The sequence below is a fragment of the Polyergus mexicanus genome, unplaced genomic scaffold, assembly GCF_030449975.1.
Source record: "Polyergus mexicanus isolate NDT 795.1 unplaced genomic scaffold, iyPolMexi1.0 SCAF_7, whole genome shotgun sequence".
In the NCBI taxonomy this organism is placed as follows: Eukaryota; Metazoa; Arthropoda; class Insecta; order Hymenoptera; family Formicidae; genus Polyergus; species Polyergus mexicanus.
The window spans coordinates 10658307-10682838 of record NW_027223327.1 but is presented as its reverse complement, the minus strand read 5'-3'; the positions used below and the strand labels follow the sequence as shown (position 1 = coordinate 10682838).

Here is a 24532-nt window from a genome sequence, read left to right as displayed (position 1 = left end):
ATTTTATTACTTCGACATAATTTTACATAAACTATGAAATATCTCATGAAATTATTTATTTTGCAATTATGTTACCTTAATATTTTAAGCTCAAAAAATGAGAGACATCAATTGGTGTAAAGAAAATAAAATAGGTGTCTCAATATAAATGTCCCATCCTGTATATTAATTATATAGCGACGAGAAATCGCCAATCGATTATCGAGATTGCGTAATTTCTGATGTACGATTGTGATGAATATGTAACAGACTTCTTATCTATAATATATAAAAAAAAATAATTTGAGCGATTTTCTCAGAATATTTGAATTATTATTATTAAAAAAAGCGATGAGCGAGAGAGAGAGAGAGAGAGAGAGAGAGAGAGAGAGAGAGAGAGAGAGAGAGAGAGAGAGAGAGAGAGCGAAGTGCAGCAAATATGATATATTTACGACAAAATATTTTTCTTTTTTAAAATAATTTTGACGCTTAGCTTTCAATTAAAGAAAATGTATTTGATTATAATATAACAAAGAAATAATATTATGCGCTCTTATAAAAGACGAATATATTATTCTTGGATTTGATACCTCATTGTCAGTCCGCATATCATCGAGAAGATCTTTTTTTATCTGTCTGTATTATCAACGAAGACAACTCATTTGCATAAAAGAATTTTAAAATAACATCATTATAATATAATAACAAATGAGGAGTTTCCCAAGAATTGCTAATAAATCCCTCTCTTTTACTTATGTATCTCGTTTATTTTTATTCTTAATTCTTACTCCTCGTGCTTGACAATTATACATGCAGAAAAATAATTCACACAGTAAACACATAGTTAGAAAACAAAATAAATCAAATCACGCTCAGTATATAAATACTATATTTCGATCAAGTTTCGTTCGAATTCAAATACGCGACCGAGGTTCTCGGGATAAACGTATGCAAGAAAGATATGCATAGAAAATCGCTGTCGCCCGCGACGAGGAAGCGAAGAAGAGAAGCAGAATTGGGCAATGTTGGGGGTTTTCGTGAGAAAGCGTGCGAATAACGCGAGCTCGCTCTGTTTGTCCCTGTTCTCTATTTTTCAGACAATGCGCCATCGCGCGCTCATCCGGAGCGAATTAACGCTCGCGAGTTAATCTCTCCGACGTTTTGCAACTCGCGCTTCTGCAAAGCGCGAGCGTGCAACGTATTAGAACATATTTTTGTTTTCCTTTTCCACACGCCCTAGCTCTCGTTATTGTGTAACCGACACGTTGCAATTAATATTATTGCACAGATTTATCGTGAGATATCGAAACGTATGGCATATTATGTTTTCCTGATTTATTACTGCCGATATAATTACAATTTATTCAATACAATTTATGTAATCTTTTTGTAACGCGTTATGTATTAAATTATATAAATTTAATGGAATTTGATATTTCTTCTCGTACTCCGTCTTTTACGCGCGTGTTAACGGTTCCATTTTTTTTTTTTTTTTTTTTTTTTTTAATGACATAAACAAGCGGTTAGATTTCTTTTTTTATATTTATCGTATAATGGTAGGTTTCCCCCATAGTATAAGATGAAAGTTATGACAGCGACTGCTATCTCTGACCTTATGTGCATCGCGAGAGACGAAACAATACTTCTGCCGCGGGTACGTTTAAGTTGCAGGTACATTTTCCTTCTAATTTCCGTCTAGAAAGTATATTTCTCTCGGTCTTTCACATCGTGCCTCGATATCGTCGTGGGATTTCTTCTTGTTATGCTATCAGATATATATTATCGTCTATTTTCGGGAATGATTAATTAATCTATCAGAAATTCTACGATCATTACAACGCGAGTCAATGCACTTTTGGAATCTATCTTGCCTATGAATATATATTTTTTATCGTAATCTAGATCGTCTATGTGAAATATTTCACAATTCACAGAACGTTAAATGTCACTAATCATTACAGTTCAAACAAATAGCTTGAATTGTGTGTTATTAAAAATTAGTGTATATATTTTTAAATTCCGAAAGTTTCTAGATTTTTTCTCATTTTAATTTTTTTTACTTTTTAAAATTATTTTTGATTATTTTTCTTTAAAATTTATAATTTTAAAAAAAGTCAAAGATATATAATAAAAAAATATTTTATACTGTTAAAGGATTAAAACATGCTATTTTTTAATTTAAATTTAAACAGCTGATCTTTGCGCAAAGAGATCTTTTTTTAATTTATGAACACGTCGCTTTTTATAAAAACAACAATTAAAACAAAATGTTATTATTAATATGTCAATCTCTGCACAATAGAACTTGGTGCAAAAATTGGTCGAAAGTTGATCTTTCTTGAAAACGAAAAATAGAAAATGTTAATGCACGTGTAAAGATGTGCTCGAAAACGGTCGTCTGTCTCGTGACGTTCGATTTCACTGCATCGTGTGTTCCGGTATCATCAGAACACGACTCCGTTTCTTCTATTACGTGAGACCGACAATTCCGCGAGTCTCTGCAACATACGTTTCTATCGCATATAATACATTTAATGAGACAGTAACGCCATAACATATCCCTTTCAAATTTAAATTTTTCATCGAATTTCAAAAGTGAATCACAGTCGAGACAGCGAACTGACGTCAATTCTTATAAGAACATGAACGTGTATGTTAATAAATGCAATGTGGTTTTTTGCAGTTATTTGTAACGTATGCTATTTTGCATATTATTTGCTAAATCTTTACAGGAGAGAATGGAAGATTCAGACAATTTGAATAGTAAATATATTTGAAAAATGAAGATAAATATTTTATTTTTTCGCAAACTTTAAATTTTCTACATACTTATATATCATTAATATTCTCTCTCTTTCCGTTTCAATTTTTATTATGATTTATTATTATTATTACATTTTATTATAATCTTATTATGTGATTACTGTGGCGGGGAAATCAAAGTCAGACAAGATCATTGCTGGACTATAATTTAGACCACTTTCTCGCGCGGCGCGAAGAAAAATTTAGCCAATTTCAGAAAGAATTTTACTTAAAGCGAAGAATATGTATGTCGCGAAATCGAGGAAATTTCGTCGGCTCTGTCTTGACTTTTGTGCGAGAACAAAAATCAACGGAAGTACCACAGTCGAGCGTATAATTCTCCATTAATAGCGGTTCCTTTAAATCAAATATCGTGGATTTTTAGCAACTTTTTGCTGACATTCCTTTTTGAAATTTTTTAGCTCTCTTACGTCAAGATAAATGCGAATTTAGAATAAACGTGACGCGCGTGTTGGCAGACGTAATGGATTGTTTGAGAAGAGATATTTCAGATATCACGAGTCTTTTGGAAGTAAAGAGAGTATTACAGAAAGGCGTATTGACTCTTCGCAAATGTTCGCACTTACGTGCATCGCTTGTTCGACTAAACTTTGCTTTTTACAATACGTCCTAACACCAATTATTTCGATTAGGAACCTCTTTCTTTTCACATAAACCCAAAAATTCTGCTAATTTATTACGTGATTAATGGACACGTTAAACATGAGAAATGACGCTATTCGAAAATATTTTATTTACTAATAATAAATCAATTAACTTTTCACCTTTTTTCTTATGCAAAAATTTAGCCGCCATTTCTTTGACGAACTCCTGACGAGTCACTATGCGCCATAACTTTTTTATATTCTACTTTTTATCTCGCAACATTTTTATATTCTATTTTATATCTCGTAACTTTTTTTATATTTTATTCTATATCTTGACGTAAGCATGATCACGCGATTATATGTGTCATAACTTTTTTATACTATATTTTACACCTCATAAATTTTTTATATTATATTTTATATCTCGACACAAGCCAGATACAAAAATTTAATTTCCTTTGATATTGTCTTGAAATATTAATTCATAATCAACAAATGTTACTATTTATTTTCATTAATCACGCTAGCCTATAAAATGATTTATGAAATAGTAATAATCAATTATTGATAATAAATAATAAAAAAGTTTTAATATTTTAATTTTAAGATATCAATTTTATCCATCTGATTGTAACATATTTTAATCGGATATAATTATGTTTGTACTATATAACTATATATATATATATATATAAATATATATATAATCACACACACACACACACACATACACATATTTTATCAGTTTCCCGCTGAAAAACTCTTAGAAGCAATACCTCTCGCAGCTCCACGATGATCTATCGATAGTCCGCTCAAAAATTCCTCGTTGATTTCCTTCGAAATCTCTTCACGTATAATTCCGATCGGACCACAGTGTAGTTGAGAAACGTGGGCGAGTAGATGTGACGACCGGCAGCATCGGGGTAACCGTTCACCGGGTCGAGGGGGGGGGTTTGATAAATAATATTTCGCTCACACACTAATACCCTGATTCAACATCAAGCGCATCGGCGAGCCACCGATTTTCGGGACTATACTCCCCGTGAGAGAGGGTTACAAGGGAGAGACAAATTAGTCGGCTCCGATCGATAATCGATCGGCTTCACCGCGACTTTCGAGTCCTGACGCGAGACTGAGGGCCGACATCGAGTGGACTCGTGCGGCCGGTAGCGTCGTCGCGCGTTCGCACTTCTCTCTCCTCTTCTCCGGGTAGAACTCCCCGGCGATCTCCTTCCGGCGAGGACGCTTTCCCTCCGCCTCGCCGTCCTCCACCTGTTGCGCTCTGTCACGCCGCCGTGAGTTCTTCGTCCTTCGATCGATCCCTCGACCGTCGTATCGGTTTTCTCCCCTGACTTTTCGACATGGGAATTTCCAGCTGATTACCAGCTGATCGCCTTCGCCTTGTCAATCGCGCGCGTCGTCCCTTTCCGCATTCAGCAATATTATTTTAATTAAATCAATTAAAATAATTATATCTGAGCAAAAATTCACCGACATGATAAGAATTATACGATTTTCTTGAAATTAAGTATTGAGCTATATATTATTTTTGTAAAAAATTCTTATATCTTTCGAAATAATTCATAAATTAATTATTCATAAATCATATATATTAATATATTAATTAATATCATGATTAAGATGGAGGATCTTTAATTTTCAGTATCAGGTTGCTGTTACTGATTTTACAAAAATACAAGTATCTCACAAAAAAATTAATCTACATAAGAAAAAGAATATTTTGGAAAATATCTGGCTACTTTATATCGCTGCAGCGACATCACTTTTATTCGCGCATGGTTTGATGGAACCGATTCTATCTTACAAGAAGTCGACATGATCACGCTGTGCAGACGACGCTTTCGCTCATCTCAGCTGTATAAAGTTACCTCTTTCCATCATCTCGCGAAAGGCAATTCCTCGGCGCACGTCGATCCGGAGATCCGTTTTGGAGATCGCTTTCTCCGCTTCGTCCGCGCTTGTACCGTCAATCCCGTCAACTATCATTGATTTCTCGGGATTGTATCAACTTCCGTTTGTAATATCTGATGTAATTTTGCGTTTCTGATCCTTATCAGAGAGTGCTTTGTATCATATTTAAATTTTTTATACTTTTTTTTTCTTTTTTTTTCCCCCTCTTATTTATTACACTATCTGACAAAGATTTGATATCTCTCCTCTTCTCTCTTTCTCTATCTCTATTTATTTTTAAAAGTAAAATTATTTTTTTGCAAATTGCGCATAATTTGCGCCTGCAATTTTTTTTTTTTTTTTTATCCAATTGCTCAATTTCCGTTTTCAATCTTTAATACGTGTACATCCTGCAATTCCTCATTTAATCGCCGATTAGCGATCTTCTAGCAATGATTGTAAATTGGTCAGCGTAAACAAATACGCTCGTTTGTCCTTATTTTCGCGGTCAGGTATTCCTTATTACCCTACAATTCTCGATTTTAGCGAGTCACTTCGCCGAGTAATTCAACGACACGTGATCACGACGTTTAGTGCGCGATATTAACGAGCCAATTGCAAATGACAAGGGCACAAGTTACCGACTTCCTGAGCTCGTTCGCTCAGTTTGATCGCTTCCGGTAGTTAATTTGGCAAAACACCTTGCTATGTCATTGTTATCGTCGATAATAAGACACTGAAGATTCTCTCGATGTCGCTTGATGTTTGAGCTTAGCGAGGAATGCGATATAACGAGTACATGTACGCGTGTGTTGGTATAAATATAATTTAATTCATTCCCGATTATAAAAATGTTTAGAAATTCTTAAAAATTAACAAAAAGATTTGTATTTTTAATTTCCTTATGAGAAAAATTCTTTTATAATAATTTACGTACGCTGCGTATAAAATATCGTAGAAAGTATTTGATGCAAAATTACTCTCGTACAAGATGGATTATGTTTGATTAGATAAGAAAAGCTAATGTAATCTAAACGAGATAGAATTGATGGATAGACGGAGAGTCTAATTTCTTCCTGTTGGCGTGAAAAATATTCTCCACTCATTCATTTAACGGCGAAACAAGGAAATGCGATAGAAGGTTAACGACCGTGGAAATTACTTAAATCTTGCGGTTGTGTACGCTGCGATTAATATTCCCCAAGCTCGTTATAAAATCTGGATAACAAAGCGATGAGACGACCACGGCGTCGCGAAATCTGTCGGGCGTTAAAATATATCATGAATAAATGGAGAAGAATCTTTTTTACGCGCGTCAGCATCTTATGCGTCACATATTGTAACATAAATCGCCGGTGAATTTCCATCGCGTATCTTACATTAATGATCAATAAGGCGAAATAATTAACTATGCGATATCTCTTCTTGAACGCCTTCTCATGTAATCTGCCCTCGGTATTCTTCTCTTCCTCTGTAGATTTAAGAAATTAAAATAAAAAAATTCTATCGTATTATAATGAAAATAATTTACCCTCCATAAGATTCGTGGGATGCGTCATCTCTATCTATAAGTATTTAAGCAATTTTTTGTTAAGCGGTCGAGTTCCCGAGGTGAAGGAAACATCGCGCGTCATATTATTACAAAATCCTATCTCGGCGATTCAATACGAATATCGGAACATTGCTAAAGGAAACTTTCGGTGGTCTTGAAATAGCTGTATCATCCTTCACGGCGATTATCGTTTCGCCTTTGTAAATAATTATTTCTCCTAGTACATGCGGGGATTATCATGACTTTCTCTATGTGCGCTTAACGTACGCAAATACATATCTCCGTATACATCTGTCGGAAGCTGAAGTCAAAGATAAACGGTACGGCGAATTATAAAAAAATTAATACACAGAGAAAATACCTTATAAAAATTATTTGTCATTTTATTTTATTCCAAGTTATTTTAATTGGTTTTTTTATTTTGATTATGTTGCTAAAATAAACCGCGATTAAATTATTATATAATATTTAATGTAGTAATATCATCCAATTTGTAGAACCAGAAGTACATAAGCGACAAAATATAAAACAGAAACTAATTTATAAACATTACTGTATGTATTTATCAAACTAACTTATTATATTTGATATTCAATGACATATCAATTATGCGTTACGAATTTTTTTGCGTCCTTTCTCTCTCTCTCTCTCTCTCTCTGTCTTTCTTTAAGAAACACGTCTTCTAAAAAATTGCAAATTGCAATGCAACATAAAGCAATTAAATTTTACATTAGTCAATTAATTTTTGTACACGCAAACATATATGTTAATTGAATGGACAAGGATATAGAACAAAGTGTTTCTTCACGCGTTGATTTTTTTTATTCGTGACGAAAATCATTCATCTGAGTCATTCAAACTTGATTGTTCTCGCATCGACAATTTTATTTCAGGTCATGAAGTAGCGACTACACGATAGTAGTGGTCAAGACGCGGTCTGCACTTTCCCCAGCATTGCGCAACGTAGCTACAGCACCTGACGTAACGCGAACCTGATTAAATAAGAGGGTGTTATGGATCTTACTTTTTATCTTTCATGTTGTCGAAAATTGGATTGCGCGCATCGTGACCTATATATACGAAATTTACACGATTACCGTTAGTATCGCTCTTGGACACGTGACTGACATTATATCGTGGGTCACAAGTATCGCAATTTTATCTCGTTACATAAATTAGAGTTTACGATTAAAATCCTCGTGGATTGTAAAAATACTAAAAGATATAAAATCTTTCACAGCTATTTTTAGATGAGATAGATGTTTTTCCTCTGAGATTTTTCTCGAACCGCATTCTGTTTTCATAAAATAATTCACATATAAATTTCACATTTAAATTTTATGTAACTTGTACAAGAGTGCAAAACAAATCAATCTTCAATTTTATCTCTCAATCTCTCTTTTTGTGTAAGAGAACAAAAATGTTATTGTAAATTTGTATCTTAAGAGATCGCGTAGACGTAAACAAGAAAATTGCGGCCGTTACAGAACATTCGCCTGTCATTTCTTTTCTTGTAGATGGATTAATAATTATATATATGCACAAGGACGTATCGATTGCCGGCTATCGCGTGGATTTCCAAACGGCCAGCTGTGCATACGAAATAACACGCATTAAGCGTATTTCGCAGACTCTGCAACGAAGGAAGTCGCACGATTGTCCCCAATTCTGGCAATATTTCAGCGAGAAATTTGTAAAGCCGCGAGAACTTCCGGTTGCGTAGCACGTATTGAAATATGCATACGCTGGACCATAGTTCGCAATCGCGAATTCGCAACGGTGTCTCGCATGAGGGTAGGTGCGCCTTCGTAAAATTCACATCTCGTTCGAATTTTCTCTTTTTGAAATAGAGTGATCGGTTATACGTTCGCGTTAAATTATTAATCTTCGTCTCGCATGAGCCTCTAAGGAAATTGTTGTCAGTATCGCTGATTAGCATATCAATGCGTTTCTCTATTGAATGCGATATGGATCGTATTTTTGATCGCTTTTAATTATTCTCCGCACAAGGTAAAATATATCCTATAAAGTTTGCATTTGTATAGAATAAAAAAACGTTTGCTTTTTGGAATCGCTATGAAAATTTGTTCTCTGTTTTGATGTATTAAGTAAGGGGTAGGGGAGACACAGAATTCAAAGATATTGTAATTATAATTATCTTACAATAATTGTTAAAAAGAATAAGAGAACGGATTGTATACAGGTGCTAGTTACGTCTCGAAACCGAAAGTGAATTGGAACGAGAATCCGAAGGCGGATGTCTCGTTTGACAGCGTTTGGAATTTTCGTTTAAACGTTAAACCGAGCCAAGTCGAATAGTGAAAGCGTTTCGCGCGGCAGTCTCTCGTAAATATGTACGCTGTTTCGATATTTTCGACCCTGAGGCAATGAACGATACCATTGATTTCTACATGTTCGCAATCCCTCGACGGTATCCATTGATAAGATTTACACTCTTGTTAATCGCATCAATCTTGTACAATCGCCGTTGTATAATAATCGATTAATTTCGATCGCCGAAAGAATCGAAAGATTCGTCCGTTTTAAGAAAAAAATATGAGAGTTTCATTTCCGGAGGAGGTTCCAGAAGTTGGGAAAGTTATGCGAAATGTGTGAATTCTTCACGAAGGTCAGAAATTCTTCTTCATTTTATACTCTTCATTCACTTCATTCGTCTGTCAATAAGAAGGAAAACGCATGTAAATGCATATGTTTTTGTACGTTTTTTTTTTTTGCACAGGAGCTAAACGTGTTCAAACATTGGACAGCATTAGTATAAAGGTCCCATTCGCGATATAAAAGTAACTCGATGGCGCAATGTGACTCGTTAAATTACCCATAAATTACGCCATAAATGCAGTTGAGACTTAAAAACGTTCTTCCGTGTGTTGAACGTACATACACATTTTGTTTCCCAGTTGAAATTTATGAACGTTCGGTAAGACGTACCGAAAGCGAATGTTTTCGCACGTCACCGAGGCAAGTATTTCTTTCTCTCAATAAACGCATTATATAATAAACAATTAATAATATCATTAATTTTAAAAATATGTAAAAATATTTACGTAATAATCTGCATTTTCCGATGCTTATTTGGACGGATAACGTCTTCAAATAATTAAGTGGCGAAACATTGCGATTAATTATATATATATTTAAACGTTCAAAAGTTTAAAACAGAAAAAAGTTTGCTAAATATTTATCTGAATCCGTGTCATCAAGGTCCGAGAGTCTTCAGATATCTCTATGCCATCGTAAATCCATTCGCGCAAAAGCGAAAGTCTTCGCTTCGGCGCTCATGCATTCGATGACTATCGGGTCAAGCGACAGCACGCGATTCTCATTATGATCATCGACGAAGACTTAAACGATCTTCGCGAGACTGATTCGGAGGATACGTGATACATCCGTAATGCGACATCGAACAGCCTTGACCTGTGCTTGTATGTTTCGAACTCCTTCTTTAAATAACCAATCCTTTTTTCTTCGAATTTTATATAATAATAATTTTATCGATTAATTTTTTATCGATTTTTTATCATGTGTCAGTTGCATATTTATTATTTATTTATTCGCAAAAATCACGATTCTAGAGTGCTTCAATTGAAAGGGATCGATGGATTCTTTGTCGCGTTTTATAAGAACGTGACTCATATGTTATAACAATCGGGTGTTTAATAAATAAGAGAATATCATGGGGATTATCGACTAACCAGATCACTAAACGAAGATATCGGCGTGGACGTGAAAGCGGTCAGTCCAGCTACCGCTGGATTACGTAAATCCCAGGAAGAGCGATCAGACGTCCGACGAGAGTATGCCGTATCAATATTCGGACATACGGGAATTCCGTTCCCCCCGCGTATCTCCCGAGTCTGAAGCTGAAATATCCCGTGTTCGCGATGCACGATCTAACTGCGAGATTTTTCAGTCTTTCAGTGACGCAGCATTAATGATACATGTGACATAACGGAGTAAGAGAAACTTCTCTGCGAATACTCACGTAATAACGTGTTTAATATATCTACGTCCATAATTAAATAAGATCGACATATTTATGAAGCGACGAGTTTTTTAAATAAAGAAAAAAACACCCAAGTTTAAAATTTTTTTTTTTTCCGGACCGCGCGTAAATCTTGTTTCTTCTTACACTGTGTAGAAACTTGATGAAATATACTCTAGAGTGCATACACTGTTGCTTTTAAAAATATGCAAAAATACAAGAATGTTTAGACTGTAATTATCATCGACGCGTGTGTAAAGATTATAATATTTGTATTTTTGTACGAGTAAGAATGCGTAGAAATTCTTTAACTCAATGGTCGCAAAACTTGGCGATAAAAACATATCGTTCTGTTATCGATTTATAATCGTGTGTCCGCCAAGTTTATAATGATCTTCAAAGAATATGAAGAAAAAAGAGAAACTCGCGATAAGATCGCAAACGTTTCAAACTGTTCCGGCGGATTTCGTTCGCGTTGAAGATACGCGGTGCCGATGCTCGTTAAACAAATACGTGAAAGATGAATATCTTCATCATCGGATTCATATGCGTGCGTAATCTTCGAACCGGCATACCTCGTGCTACGTCATTAGGTGTCATGTCAACAGGTCAGGCATTACTGCTGACCGGCAATTAGTTGGATAAATAAACGCCCGTCTTTTGAAGATAGTAACCCATTAGCCTCAGCTCGCTAGAGAAGACACAGATTTTTTCTTCTTTTCGCGCGTCGCCAAAACTCGATCTCTTAACTACAACTACAAATATTTATTTGGCAATATATTCTTTAACTGAGCGCGACGTTATTTGTATCCTCCGAGTATAACGGGTTAAGTCCAAGTCTAATTTTGTTATAATTGCATCCGGAAAATAAGTTTTAAAATAAATTTTGCATAAAAGAAAAAATTAGCGATAAGAACGACAGTTGAATCATCAGACGTTATTATCAAGCTAATTTATACGGATTTGCTTTAAATTAAATTAAATTATTAAGATATTTTAGCTGCGCAATATCTTTGTTAACCAAATAGAGACTTGAATGGTCAAAGAATCTAAAAATATAATAAATGAAGGAAGTGCCAATAAACTATGATACATCCTGCATAATGTAGCTGCAGTTAAACGTGCTATACGTGATGCGAAATATAATTGTATTGTGTTCTATTTATAACTGTTTTAAATATTAAACTTTACTAGAATGTACGTTTGTTTTAAATTTACAGAGTTTATAAAAAATATTTGATGCATCGCGTACACGCGCTATAATTATATACCATTTTTAGATAATTAATAAAATGAAAACGAATCGTGGGTTATATAAGTTATCCGTCACATTTTTAAGACCTTCACAATATTTTTACAATTAATTAAAAAAAAAATTTTTGACATGTTTATCTTTATAATATGTAATAAAATTATTTATTAGTATTGAGATATACACATTATTAGAGTCATCGGTATGATATTTGGAGGACGGCTTTAACGATCTTTAATGCCATTTACACGTGCACGTGCTCATTCGAGATACATGATGTCATGTTTAATATCAGATACAAGCAGCATAAAAAAGATACATACAAATTGTTTTTACTAGATTTTGCAGATGATGTCTTGTTTCTTTCGTATAATTCGGAATTAATTTGATAAAATTTACATAGATACGATAAAAAATATTATGTATATACATATATTGCCTCTTCAATAAATATTAATTATAAAGATAAAAAAATTCTAAATTTGAAAAAAATTTACTATGCGATTTTATAAACAATACGAAAATGAAAGAAAATAGACGAAAAAGAAAAAAAGAATTAAAAAATTATCATCAAATATTAATAAAGATTTCAAAACACACATTGTCAAATTCCAATCAAGTTTTAATTAAGGAATAATTATCTATCTAAATTATGAGAAAAATATATTATACCAGAAAGATTTTATTCAGAAATATATTTCTTCGAGGAAATGTGTATTCTTCAATGTTGCTCTAGTTGTTATTGGATAAAAGTTCAATAAACTCTCTAAGAGAGATATCTGTTAATTATCTCTACAGGAGTATTTCAGGAGTATCTTTACATTTTGCGAAGGATCACATTCCAATCAAATCAATCTTCGATTTACTTATTTGTATATCCATACTATTTTTTGTACATACGTGTATTAACACATGTACAGATCTGATTATATATTATTAATTAGTTTTTATGTCTATATTTTATAAAGATTTGACTTCTCGTCGACATCAGACGCGATTACAAAAAGCGTTTCAAATCGTTATAGACTGTAATAACATCACTCGATTACGTTCAACAGATATCTCGATGACATATTTTGAACTCTTTGAACTTGAATAATGACCGCGCAACAATCTTTTTTATTGAAAAAAATAAAGCATTTATGAATATTAAGCGAAAAGATCGCGGCCTTCGCCCAATAATTATAATCAATTTCCTTATCGTCGATGGAAGCTTATAAGAACATGTTTGTGCGATTAAAATGTTTACTTTAACATATGAAGATTAAGAAAGCAGAAAAATAATAAATAAATATATATCCGTGTATGTATTTGTAAAATATTTTGAGAACAGTTTCTTTTTGACATCTATAATGCTGCTTTTCTTGGATATTTTCAAAAAGATCATTTTTTGAAAAAGGCTTTTGCGAATTAATTTCCAAAATGGCAAGAGATAACGAAATTCTTATTTGATCATTTCAAATCGATTTTAATTTATGGAAATATTGCTCGAAATTTACTTGACCGAGAAATTTGGAAACTAAAAATTTGCAACAGTATTCATAATCTCCACAATATTTTCTCCTAGAATTCGTAAGTTTATTCACGAATCTACAAATATATATATTGGCACAATCGTAAAAAATTTTAATAAAATTATAAAAAGAAAAAAATATTGCGGTTAAATATGGTATCATCGATGTGACGTTTGCATTTTTGCAGCATCGACAAATAAGTTAATTATTTCTTAACACAAGGCATTTGCGAAACAAGAAAAATGTTCATACTACAATAATTTGACACTTCGTGGTCGAGGACGGAGAGAAGATATAATAGAATAGAGGACGGGAGCCATAGGTAATCGTGTAAGTGGAAACATCAGACGATTAGAAAATTGCGATTAAAAATCTGTATTATAATTTTCTTTAAAATATAACTTTATAATATTTTTTACTATGCTAATGTACTCTCCGGACTCTGTATGCTCTGCGCATGCGCTAACATACAAGGACAGCCAGATCACTTGACCACGTCTCTTTCTAATTGCCTGATACTCTTTTAGCTGACTCCCGCCCTCTATTATATCTTCTCTCTGGTCGAGGAGAAGAAGTTGTAGTGCCATCTCTTGGAAGAAATATCTAACAGAAACGCATTAACTTGAAAGGTTAACCTGTGCGGATAAGCAATCGCGCAATCTTTATATCGATCGCTGACAACGATTATCGTGCGTTAATTACTCTAGTATGCAAAGCATATGCCTTTCAAACTCGGCAATGTACTTTCGTTTTCGTAAAATTTCGGAGACTAAATTAGATTTGTATTTTCTAAAAAAAGAAAGTTTATATTAATTTAGTCGAGGAGTTTAACAAAAATTAGAAAAACATTAAAAAAGACTTTGGCTTAAAAAATAGAGACTTTAATTTAATATTTTTTTTTTTTTTTTTTTTGTATAAAATAAATAATTCCAGATCTTTATCAAACGAAAACAACTGGTGTTTGAAAATTCCAATTCAAGCGAATATTTATTGTGATATCGTACTCCGGATGACATTTAAAATAGCTAGACATTTAAAGCCTGTTGATTGTATCGGGTCGTCGGGTCTTGAATCATGCATGTCGAGTTCAGTGCCGTGTTTTTTAGTCTCTTGATGATATATATTGTAAGATTATGGAATGATATAAAACATGTTACGAGACATATAAAATATTGTTTGCCAAACGCCTTTACCTTTAATAATCTTTTCGGATTTTCATGCAACTATTCGTAATTAAGAGAGTAGAGGTTTCATTTATAAATTATTATATATATTATATACAATTTTTATTTTTAGTAATATTACAAGCGTTTAAGAGAAACAGGCCATTATAAATTAATACAGTAATTTTGACTTTAAATTAATCGCTTTATATCTTTTTCTGTTGTACTTAAAAATTTATTTACGTATTTATCTCCTGATTTCTTTCTTTCTATGTATATTTATTTCTTATTCTATCGATTTATTTATGCATATTCTGTCTAAAAATTTAACTTTCTTCGTAATTTTATTTATATTATTTTATCTCACATCGTATTTTTTTATATTTTTGTTCTTATTTAGAAATAGACATTTTCAAAGGGAAAAAAAATTCTTATCGCCAAATCGCGTCCCAAAAAAACGAGGATGCGTTACGTACGATCGTGCGTGCATTTGCTTGCGTTTGTCCTTTCACTGTATAATGCTGCAGTCAAGCAAAGCGCGTACTCTGGTCTCTTGCCGGCCATTGCCGGCCACTTTCACGCACGATCGCTAACTCGGCCCCGTCGAAGTAAGTTGCCGAGTAATTTGTGCGTAATTTCCTCTCTATACGAAAATTGCGTTCGTAAAAATAATGCGCTTCGAGCGCATGTTATTACGCGGATTGACCTAAAACTCGCGTCTTCGAATAATTCACGGAATCCATCGCGCGATCGTATTTTTCTCTTAAAAAAAAAAAAAGAACGGTATTATAAAAATATTACAAATTACAGAATGAAAGCTGAGAATTTTTTATAAATGAAGATTACTAAATTAAAATTTACGTTTGCCATACGCGAAACAAGATGCGATGATTGTATGGAGATTCAGCGACAACAAACATCTACCGCTCGATGTTCGTGTAAGAATTTGTCTGTCTTCCATAGCTACTTATCATAAAACAATCATCAGTAGTCAAGAAGAATTTGCGAATTCTTCGTAAATCCAATGTTCTCACGACGTATTACAAAAGCCTTATACGTCGTGCGTTAGAGAGAAACAGTCCTTGCTCCTGCTTACTTTGCTCTTTACCTTGCGCGATGCTGTGAGTGCATATGTAAAATGCGCATATAATCCATCGAAATATCACGCAATCGAAAATTCCTGACGATTATGTTATACGTTAAGCAGGCGCTAGGAGCTCTTGTAGAAATCCGTCGAGAAAAGTTTCACTGGACCATAAGACACTGTGTGCATCCCGGCGTAGATATACATAAATTTCGATGTATAATTAGCCGCTCTCGAAAAAAGGAAAATCGATAATGCCGACACTCGCGTGTGTTGCGTATAAGTAAATTTGTAAGTTTCTCCGGAGCATAATCTCTACGTATGTGAGAAGAAATCTGCCGGAGATAGCCAGCGAGAGAATTCGCTTCTAAAAATACCGAGCACTTTTGATTTTCACACAGTTTCACATACGCGTGTATTTACTTAAAACTTTCTAGTTTAAAAAGTGAAATAATTGCGATATATAAGAGATGTCTGAGAGAGATTTTTTTTCCGGAATCCCGTTATTGTATGAATAATCGAGACTCACCCGGGAAGTCCGTCGCTCCAGCTGAACATCCTCTTTATCTTCGCCCGTCGCTCCCACTCCTCTTCACGGTATCCCTTGTTGTCCATCGCGAACGATTCCATCTTGTGCAAATTTCTGTGCTTCACTTTGGCGTGCGAGGCCTTGAAGCGGCCTGAGATTTCTCGCGGGTAATCACGCGCGAAAGAGTGCGATTGCTGATTCAACAACGACGGTGCATCTTTTGTTTCCACTTAAAAACACGTCACCCGGCACGATCGACGCGCTGAAAGTTAAACAGATTATTGGAGGCTTCCTATTGTAAGAGCGATAACGCGATGCTACTGAATAATCAAGTGAAATTTTACTTTCGTCTCGCGCATTCGAAATATAATACCTCTTCTGTCCGTAATCGAAATGAATCTTTTCTTATCGTCAGCGAAAATTTTATGCGAACGGTACCAATTTTTGGCGTTTGATTTTAAATATCTTTGCATGAAAATGTATATGATCTCGCTGCTGATACGCGTGTCACAAACTCCGGTGAAAACTACGGTTGATTTTTCTCTATCGCGGAAAATTATCACAAAATTACTCTTTAACGAGTTCATTCATAACAATAGCGAAAAGTGAAACTTTAAACGCGACTTCATCGCGATCGCGCAAAGTTGTGCACGCTCGAGGTCATTAGGAAGAAAGCGTAGTATATAACAATCTGTCGGCCAGTAGAATAGAAAATGCGGCCGTGCCATTTTACTAGGAATAACGATCATTTTACTTGACTCGTTAAGATATATCTCGGTCGTTATGGTAGGAGCAAATACACGATGCAGTAGCGAGAGTATACGATTGAGCGCTCGGCAACCGAAAGTAAGAGATCGCGAACGTGTGTTCCAGTTCGTTTATGGATGTTACTTAATCGCGTACCGTTACCAAGTAAAGAGAACGTTTTCAGATCGCCGATATAAGACAACACTAGCGTTACAACATTTTATCATCGTTGTAAAGATGAAAAAAAAAATATATATATATATATAAAGTGGGGCTTATGTGTAATTATTCGATAATCCTTCCACTTGACATTTTGCTTAAAAATAAAAATAAACATCTGTAAATGAGAAGAGACACAGTACAGTTTTACAATCATAGAAAATCATAGTTGCATTAAAATAATCAAAGACTATTGGCTATTTCAAGTAATCGAAATGGTCAAGTGACAAAACTTGACAGTTACTGTTATAACGTTTATCCTAGCGGCGTAATCGAGATATCGTAGACATGATTGAACGGTAAAAAGATTAATTAGCGGTTCTATTGTAAAAAAAATATCTTCACGTGGCACATTGTAGCGTGACGTGTCGCAATAATTTTTACGACATGAATGGCGCACAACTATAATGTTATCCGACGCCGACACGCGTGTAAACGACTCCTATCTCTGTATAGTGATTCATTCATTACCGCATGTATCTCATTAACAGCAGAGTCGATAGCTTCGGTGTTCAATCATCTTTACGTATTACTGCACCCCATGATAAATTCCAGCGAAATGAGACGAAGAAAAGATTAATCGCGATATTTCGAGGAGAAGTGAAATAAGATGAATTTTTTTTGTCGATCGGATATTTCGTGATTGTCTATCGCAAAAAAGAAGAAAAATTCTTGCGATATTTCGTCGCAGCACGACCGGATCTGTAATGTCGTAAGAAGTTTTTGTAGCACTGCGCCCCGTTTACCTTGACGAACCCCAGTGTCTTTCTCTTTCTCTCTCAAAAGCAGCGGAATCGCGCGTTCGCGGCGACAGATATTGCGAAGGGAATTTTGTTTCTATCTGAAAATAATTTTCCGTTTTGCGAGAGCGCCGGAAAGAAAGATCTGTCGCGTACGAAGATAAGGAGCTCTTGTCTACAAATGCGCGAACGATGTGTGATTTCGATCATATCTTCCTTCGAGAAGCGAAGTCGCAAGCCGTTATATCGCCGCTATAGAGTGCAAGAATTATTAACGAACAATGAGAGTAGGATTGTCATCTTTAGCTGAATTTTGAGCCAAAGACTTTCTTCGAGACTTTCTCGAAATACGCTTACCGAGGATATCCGTCAAGAAGATAGTCTTGATTTTTGATTTGTACCTTCATATTATATGTGTACTTCTTTGTTTTCGTTGTGCGATCTACGATCTTATTTAATAAAACACTCTCATATCTCTCTATCAATTTTATACAAAACATGTAATAAACATATAATAATTTCACTTTACGTGAGAAATTATTCTTTTATTTCCAGTTCAATAATTTGCGCTTCAGAAACGGAAAGAAAGAGAAAGACAAAGAGGGAGAGAGAGAAAGAGAAAGCTATTAGATGTACATACAATATTTTTTCCTCTCTCTCTTCATCTAGTCCTTATATCAAAACATTGTAAACATTGTAGAAAATACTTTGTTAATTTTTACTATGTCTGTGTTTGTTTATATTATAACGATATAGAATATTCTTTTTTTTCGGATTGCTATAAAATATTTTAAAAGGATCGACCGCCTCTGATATGAAAATATCCCGCGTCTCTCTATGATTGTAATTAATATACAATATATTAATATACAATATAATATTAATGCTTGGAGACGCGCTAAATATCTAGGTGTGGTTAAGAAACGCGATATCGGAAAATGAAATCCCATTACCGCAAAACCGCACGGCACAATGGATATTTCTAAACGAATAGAAGCTCGAATCGCACGAAAATGTGACAACCACTATCCGCGTGCTCGCTCGCACAATTTTTTTTTTTTTCATTTAATAAAATAAATCTTTCCTATAAATTGTAATGATTTCTTTGAACCACTTTGCTATTATGACATACATTATTCAAGTCGTATAAATAATTCATGATTTTGACGTTATACGCGTCTGAACGACAGGGTTTTACCTTGAAAAGTGAACTAAAGTTCTTCTTTAAGACGCTCAATTTAAAAATGTTAATTTTTTAGATGCGGCTTTTTTCTCATTGCACACGATGATACTTATATGTATAAGATGGACCGCAAGCTGCCACTCGGCTTCGCGCATTGTGCAAGTGGGAAGTGCAACGTGTGCAATCGTAGAAGAATGATCGCACGTGCTGTTAGAATGAATGAATTATTCACATCACGCGATTCGGTGGGACACGTTGTCGTGAATAATTAGACTACAATCTGTTAACACGCGATTAATAAATAAATCACGTATGAAAGTCATCGTATAACGTAGGCATAACTAAATATTTCGTAACGCATTTCTTATCGCGTGATCCGGTAAATTATTATCACAAAAAATTATCACATGTGTCCTATTATATGTATAAAATCTGTTTTCTAATGTCAATTATCTGATATTATATAAAGGATCTGTTCTTCGTGGCAATCAATTTGTTATGAAATCCATGTTTACGCAGTCGCGTATATAAATTATAATAATGTTAAATAAGAGACATTAAAAAAGTAGGCATATCAAAGTATATCTATCGCGGATTGTTAGATATGTAAAAAAAAAAAAAAAAAAAACAAACTGCATAATCTAAAAAATATCGATATTTAATAGTCGTAATAATTTTATCTTTATAATTTTGAAACGTTACATAACGCTGTACATTAGATAGTGCAAGCTAATTATTCATAGATGACCAGACATATGGAATACGTCTCCCACTCATTAGCAAGATATATTCAAGTTTCTTGTTTTGCGTTACTCAATAGTTAGACATAATAATTATGTGTACATATACTGTTACCTTTGCAATATGTACAGATTATTTAATCATTATGAATTAAATTTGTTTAATTCTATTAACTAACTTAATACGTAGGCAAATCAAATATAAACCAAACTTTTTTTCCAAAACAGTTTATTTGATGAAAATATTTCCGACGCTTATCTAAATCATTTTTCTACATAGTTTCCACTAACATCTGAGCACATTATAGTCGAATCGTTGTCCAACGTCTCTTTTAAAACAAATGATAATCATACGGGGATAAATTGGGATTATATAGGGGGATGTTCAATAGTGGTCCAGTGCAGTTGAGCCAATTTCTTGGCTTATGATGGCGGTGTAAGCCTGGCGTTATCGTGCAGGAGCAATATTTTTTCCGTGCAATTAGCTTCAGATATGTTCCATTACTTTTTATGAAACGAGAATAAAAAAATTGCCAGTTTAGTGGCAAAAGTGCTTAGATGTTAATGGAAACTATGTAGAAAAATGACTTGGGCGTACGTTGGAAATATTTTTATCGAACAAAATGTTTTGGTAAAAGTTCGGTTTATATTTGACTTGCCTATATTTTGAACAAATTTTAAGCGATAGTGAATTCTTTTATTTTTTTTTCTTATGCGGATTCTGAAAATAATCTTAAAAGTTGTCTATCTATGTCAGGATATTTAATTTCTCTAATAATACAATATAAAGAAATTTGTTTTTATCAAGTATATTATTAAGTTATTCGTCTATATTTATCTATTTGTGCTGATTAAAATCTTTTAACCCGTAGATTCGTACAATTCTTTTCAGGAATTCAGTTATCCTTTACACTCTCTTCAAGACATCTTCTCGCGATTAATATCTTCCAGTTAGCAATGAAAGTAGGAAAGTGCGGTGTAATGCATTCGAATTGGGATCAGAACTCTCTTCCTTAAGACAGCGTTCATAGACATTTCAAGAGAATAATTTCCAACATATGTTCTCCTTCAGTAAATATCTCGAATACGAAACGCGAGTAAATATTTATTTTATACATGTACCATACGATCGCGGTTTCCTATACCCAGTAAGATTCGGTTTAAGGATGTTACATCTCAAGTTTGAAAAATCGCGTCCGAAAAATTTGCATTGTATTGTTTTACTTTACAATGTAATCGGAAATATGCGCGATTTCTTCTTTAAATTTTTGTGAATTAATCTCGATTAATATTAACAGAATTGAATTTATAATATAGAATATGTATACGAGCGTTAAACACATCATCACATACTTTCTCCCGACTGTCGTTTCACATTTATTCTCATTCCTCGCGTAACTCTCAGTTTTCAACGTTAAACATTTTACCCCACTTTGACCGCATTCTTCAATTGCATTCAGTTTGGTTACTCGTATGCGTTTGATTAATTTATTTCATTATCTTCATCATTTATCTTAATGAAGAAAATAAAATATCTCAGGCAATTAAATGCCACGATAAACTTAAGAAAACAGAAACAGGTTTTCACGTCAAGGAGCGCGATTTTTCACGCGACGATGAATCTGTCTAATCACATTGGGGAACGCGATCAGATCGCACGTCAAAAATTGGTTGACAGTGATTTTATCGCGTCGAGAAATGTCATCTCTCTTATCACTATTTTCATATATTCGCACCTTCTCTCGGAGTATCGCGGGAGGAAATGTTGAGTCTACTCCGCGAATTCCGTGCTTCCTTTAGTCCTCTCGTTCTGACAGTTCGCGCGGGGGAGATCCTCGGCGTGCACCACGATGAGAGGAACGATCCGGAGCCTCTGCGCGATCGCGACGAATACACATACACGTTCGTCACCGTCCGATCCGTCTGAACGTGTCTCTCGCACTGAGCGAACAAAGTCCGGTTGGTTGAGCAGCAACATGCACGGGCGCAACAGGCTCCAACATACCATACTACTCGAGAGACACGCATACACGCGTGTACGTACGCGAGAAAGGTGTATCCAACAGTCCAACATCGTCTTTCCCGTTGCATTCACCTGATGTAGCATAAACAGAGCCGGCTCTCGGCCACATTGCGCACATATGTAAACACACATACGTACACACACATACACACGCATATATACATACATGCACATAGACACACGCATAGACGCATACATAGAAGATTATGGATAGGAATGTGTGTTCGGATTCTGTAGGGCAATGACTGAGGGAAATTACCGAGGGACAAATGGCCTTGTCGAAGAATCAAGAGATCGAGAGAATAAGGAAAATTCCTGAGCGCCTATCTTGGTGTCCGTCTTCAATCTCATGATACTTTTGCGACACATAAGATGAAAATGATTATATTATGATTATCCTGGACGCAGGTTCGAATTCGAATTCTTCAAGTTTTCATCTTACCTCACGCATGTACTTTCTCTTTCGTGTTAAACGGAAGAAGATCCTCTCTGCCGATTGTAGAATTTTAAATCGGTAGAGGAATTTTATGCAGAATTAATGTAATCGTTTAAAAATAAATATTGTTTGTAACAATTTCGTTAACAATCATCAGCTAAGTGTTGCAAAAAGTTACGTAAATCATTTTGTAAACAAGTCTATAATTAATTAATATATATTGAATTCATTGTGTACTGTTCTCGTCTACAATATATAAATAATCTCAAAGTTACTACGCTTTTATTACACATCGTCTACGTTAAACATCGTCAAGGATGCTTAGTGACCCAGATAAGTACATCTTGATCTGTGTTTAAATGATTATATAAGTATTTTCTTGTTCACCTCTCGAGCAATACTACGATTACTCTTTACATGCTGCACGCATTTCATTTATTTATTCATGATTTATTCATGATTTCTAGGTAAATTAAACTTCTACGCATATTTATACGTATTTATATTCTGCTAATATGACACGCGCAATAGCTGTAGGCAACGATCTTTGATCACGTCAATCTGTTAGGGTCGCACGTTTTTTATCCGTTGCAGAATAATGTACTCTTATATGTACGTTTTATAAGCTATAATATATATATATAAAAGACAGTTTTTTTTTTTACATAGTTATTTAATATAAAAATTGTTAAATTTACTCTTTTGCGTATCTTGATCGACTACAAGAGAAGGGGGCACCATGGTTTTTTTTTTCTTTAAATTTAATAATTTTTTTATCGATTACTATAAATTTAAATATATCTAAGTTATATATATTTAAAATGACAAGAATTTTTACTTGGACGAAAGATTTAGAAATTACTTCTAGATCACCGTAAAATGTGTCAAGATTCACGATTCTAGAGCAAGAGATCTGTTAGAAAATGCAAGTCAAATATAATAACGCGATGTGAGAAAGTTAAGGCGACATTAACGCGACGGGAAAAGGATAAGATTGAAAGAAAAACAGAATAAAATTTCATATATGCTTATACGTAGAATTCTACGTTTCGATCTAAGTGTAAGGTGGTCGAATCGTATAAAAACTCGCCGCTCAAGGCGACATAAGCGCATACGTATGAATAACCAGTTTTTTATATGTATGCACCGGCTAAAGTTTTGTATATACGCGCGAGCGTGTGTGAAACCTGCTTTTCGATCGTATACAGGTACAGGTACGCATGAATGCGCACTGTGTGTCACATTAGCCGCTTTCGTTTCGAATCAACAATATCTATATAGATACACGCGCGTGCACGCACAAATACGTACGTGCGCGTATACATGTTTAATCCCGAGCATGTGTGCCACGAACGAAAGTATACCGTCTATGACCCCGTGATCTTCCGCGTATACATATGTACGGCCGTTTTCAGGCCGAATACACGAGCGACAAAAGATCAGCGTCATCGTACACGCCACTCGTGTACGATGACGCTGAGATAAATCTGCACATAGCTAACATAAGTGTATATTGCTTCATTAGCATCTAGTATCTATTTAAACAAGCTGCGTCAAATTAATATACCTTTTTGCTGTTTATTACCCGCGACCGAGCTTCTATTTATCCTCCGCATCTAAAAGAAAGAAAGAAAAATAATAATACGCTTCTTCTTTTTTTTAATAAAAATTGTGGAAAATTTATTTCAAGCCGCGAATGCTCATAACTAATTTTCTCATTTCTCATTATTCAATGAATTAATTTTTGACACGTTAACTTCATTATTATTTCGTATTGAAATCATTTAGATGTTTTCAAATCATGTTGACCGTGATTCTGAACACAAAAACAAGAATTTGCATGAGAAGGATTTATTTAAATAAGAATTTTATTTTGCTAAAGGTGCAATAAATTCTCGTGTATTAAAAAAAAAAAAAAAAAATGGCTAATTTACAACTGCACAATTAATTTTTCGTACGTAGCTGAATTTATTTAGAGAGAGAGAACGGCGAGAATATATCGTGCGCTTTTAATATATCAGCAATTTATTACTACTGTTGCCAAGTA

General features: G+C 34.3%; 1 protein-coding gene across 4 annotated transcripts in view; it reads right to left on the bottom strand.

The window, feature by feature from the left end:
- Snu (ABC-type transporter snustorr) overlaps nt 1-21973 on the bottom strand; it is a 46080-nt gene extending 24107 nt beyond the window's left edge. For 2 of the 4 annotated variants that reach the window (XM_070299216.1, XM_070299217.1), the window contains exons 1-2: nt 21763-21973; nt 16398-16659 (exon numbers count right to left, since the gene is read on the bottom strand). In XM_070299216.1, the coding sequence (XP_070155317.1) occupies nt 16398-16498 (101 nt within the window). In that variant the 5' untranslated portion in view covers nt 16499-16659; nt 21763-21973. Of the gene's footprint in view, nt 1-4165; nt 4914-16397; nt 16660-21762 lie in introns of those variants that run through there. The other 2 variants (XM_070299207.1, XM_070299218.1) reach the window with 2 other exon arrangements.
- Between the last annotated feature and the right edge of the window lie 2559 nt (nt 21974-24532).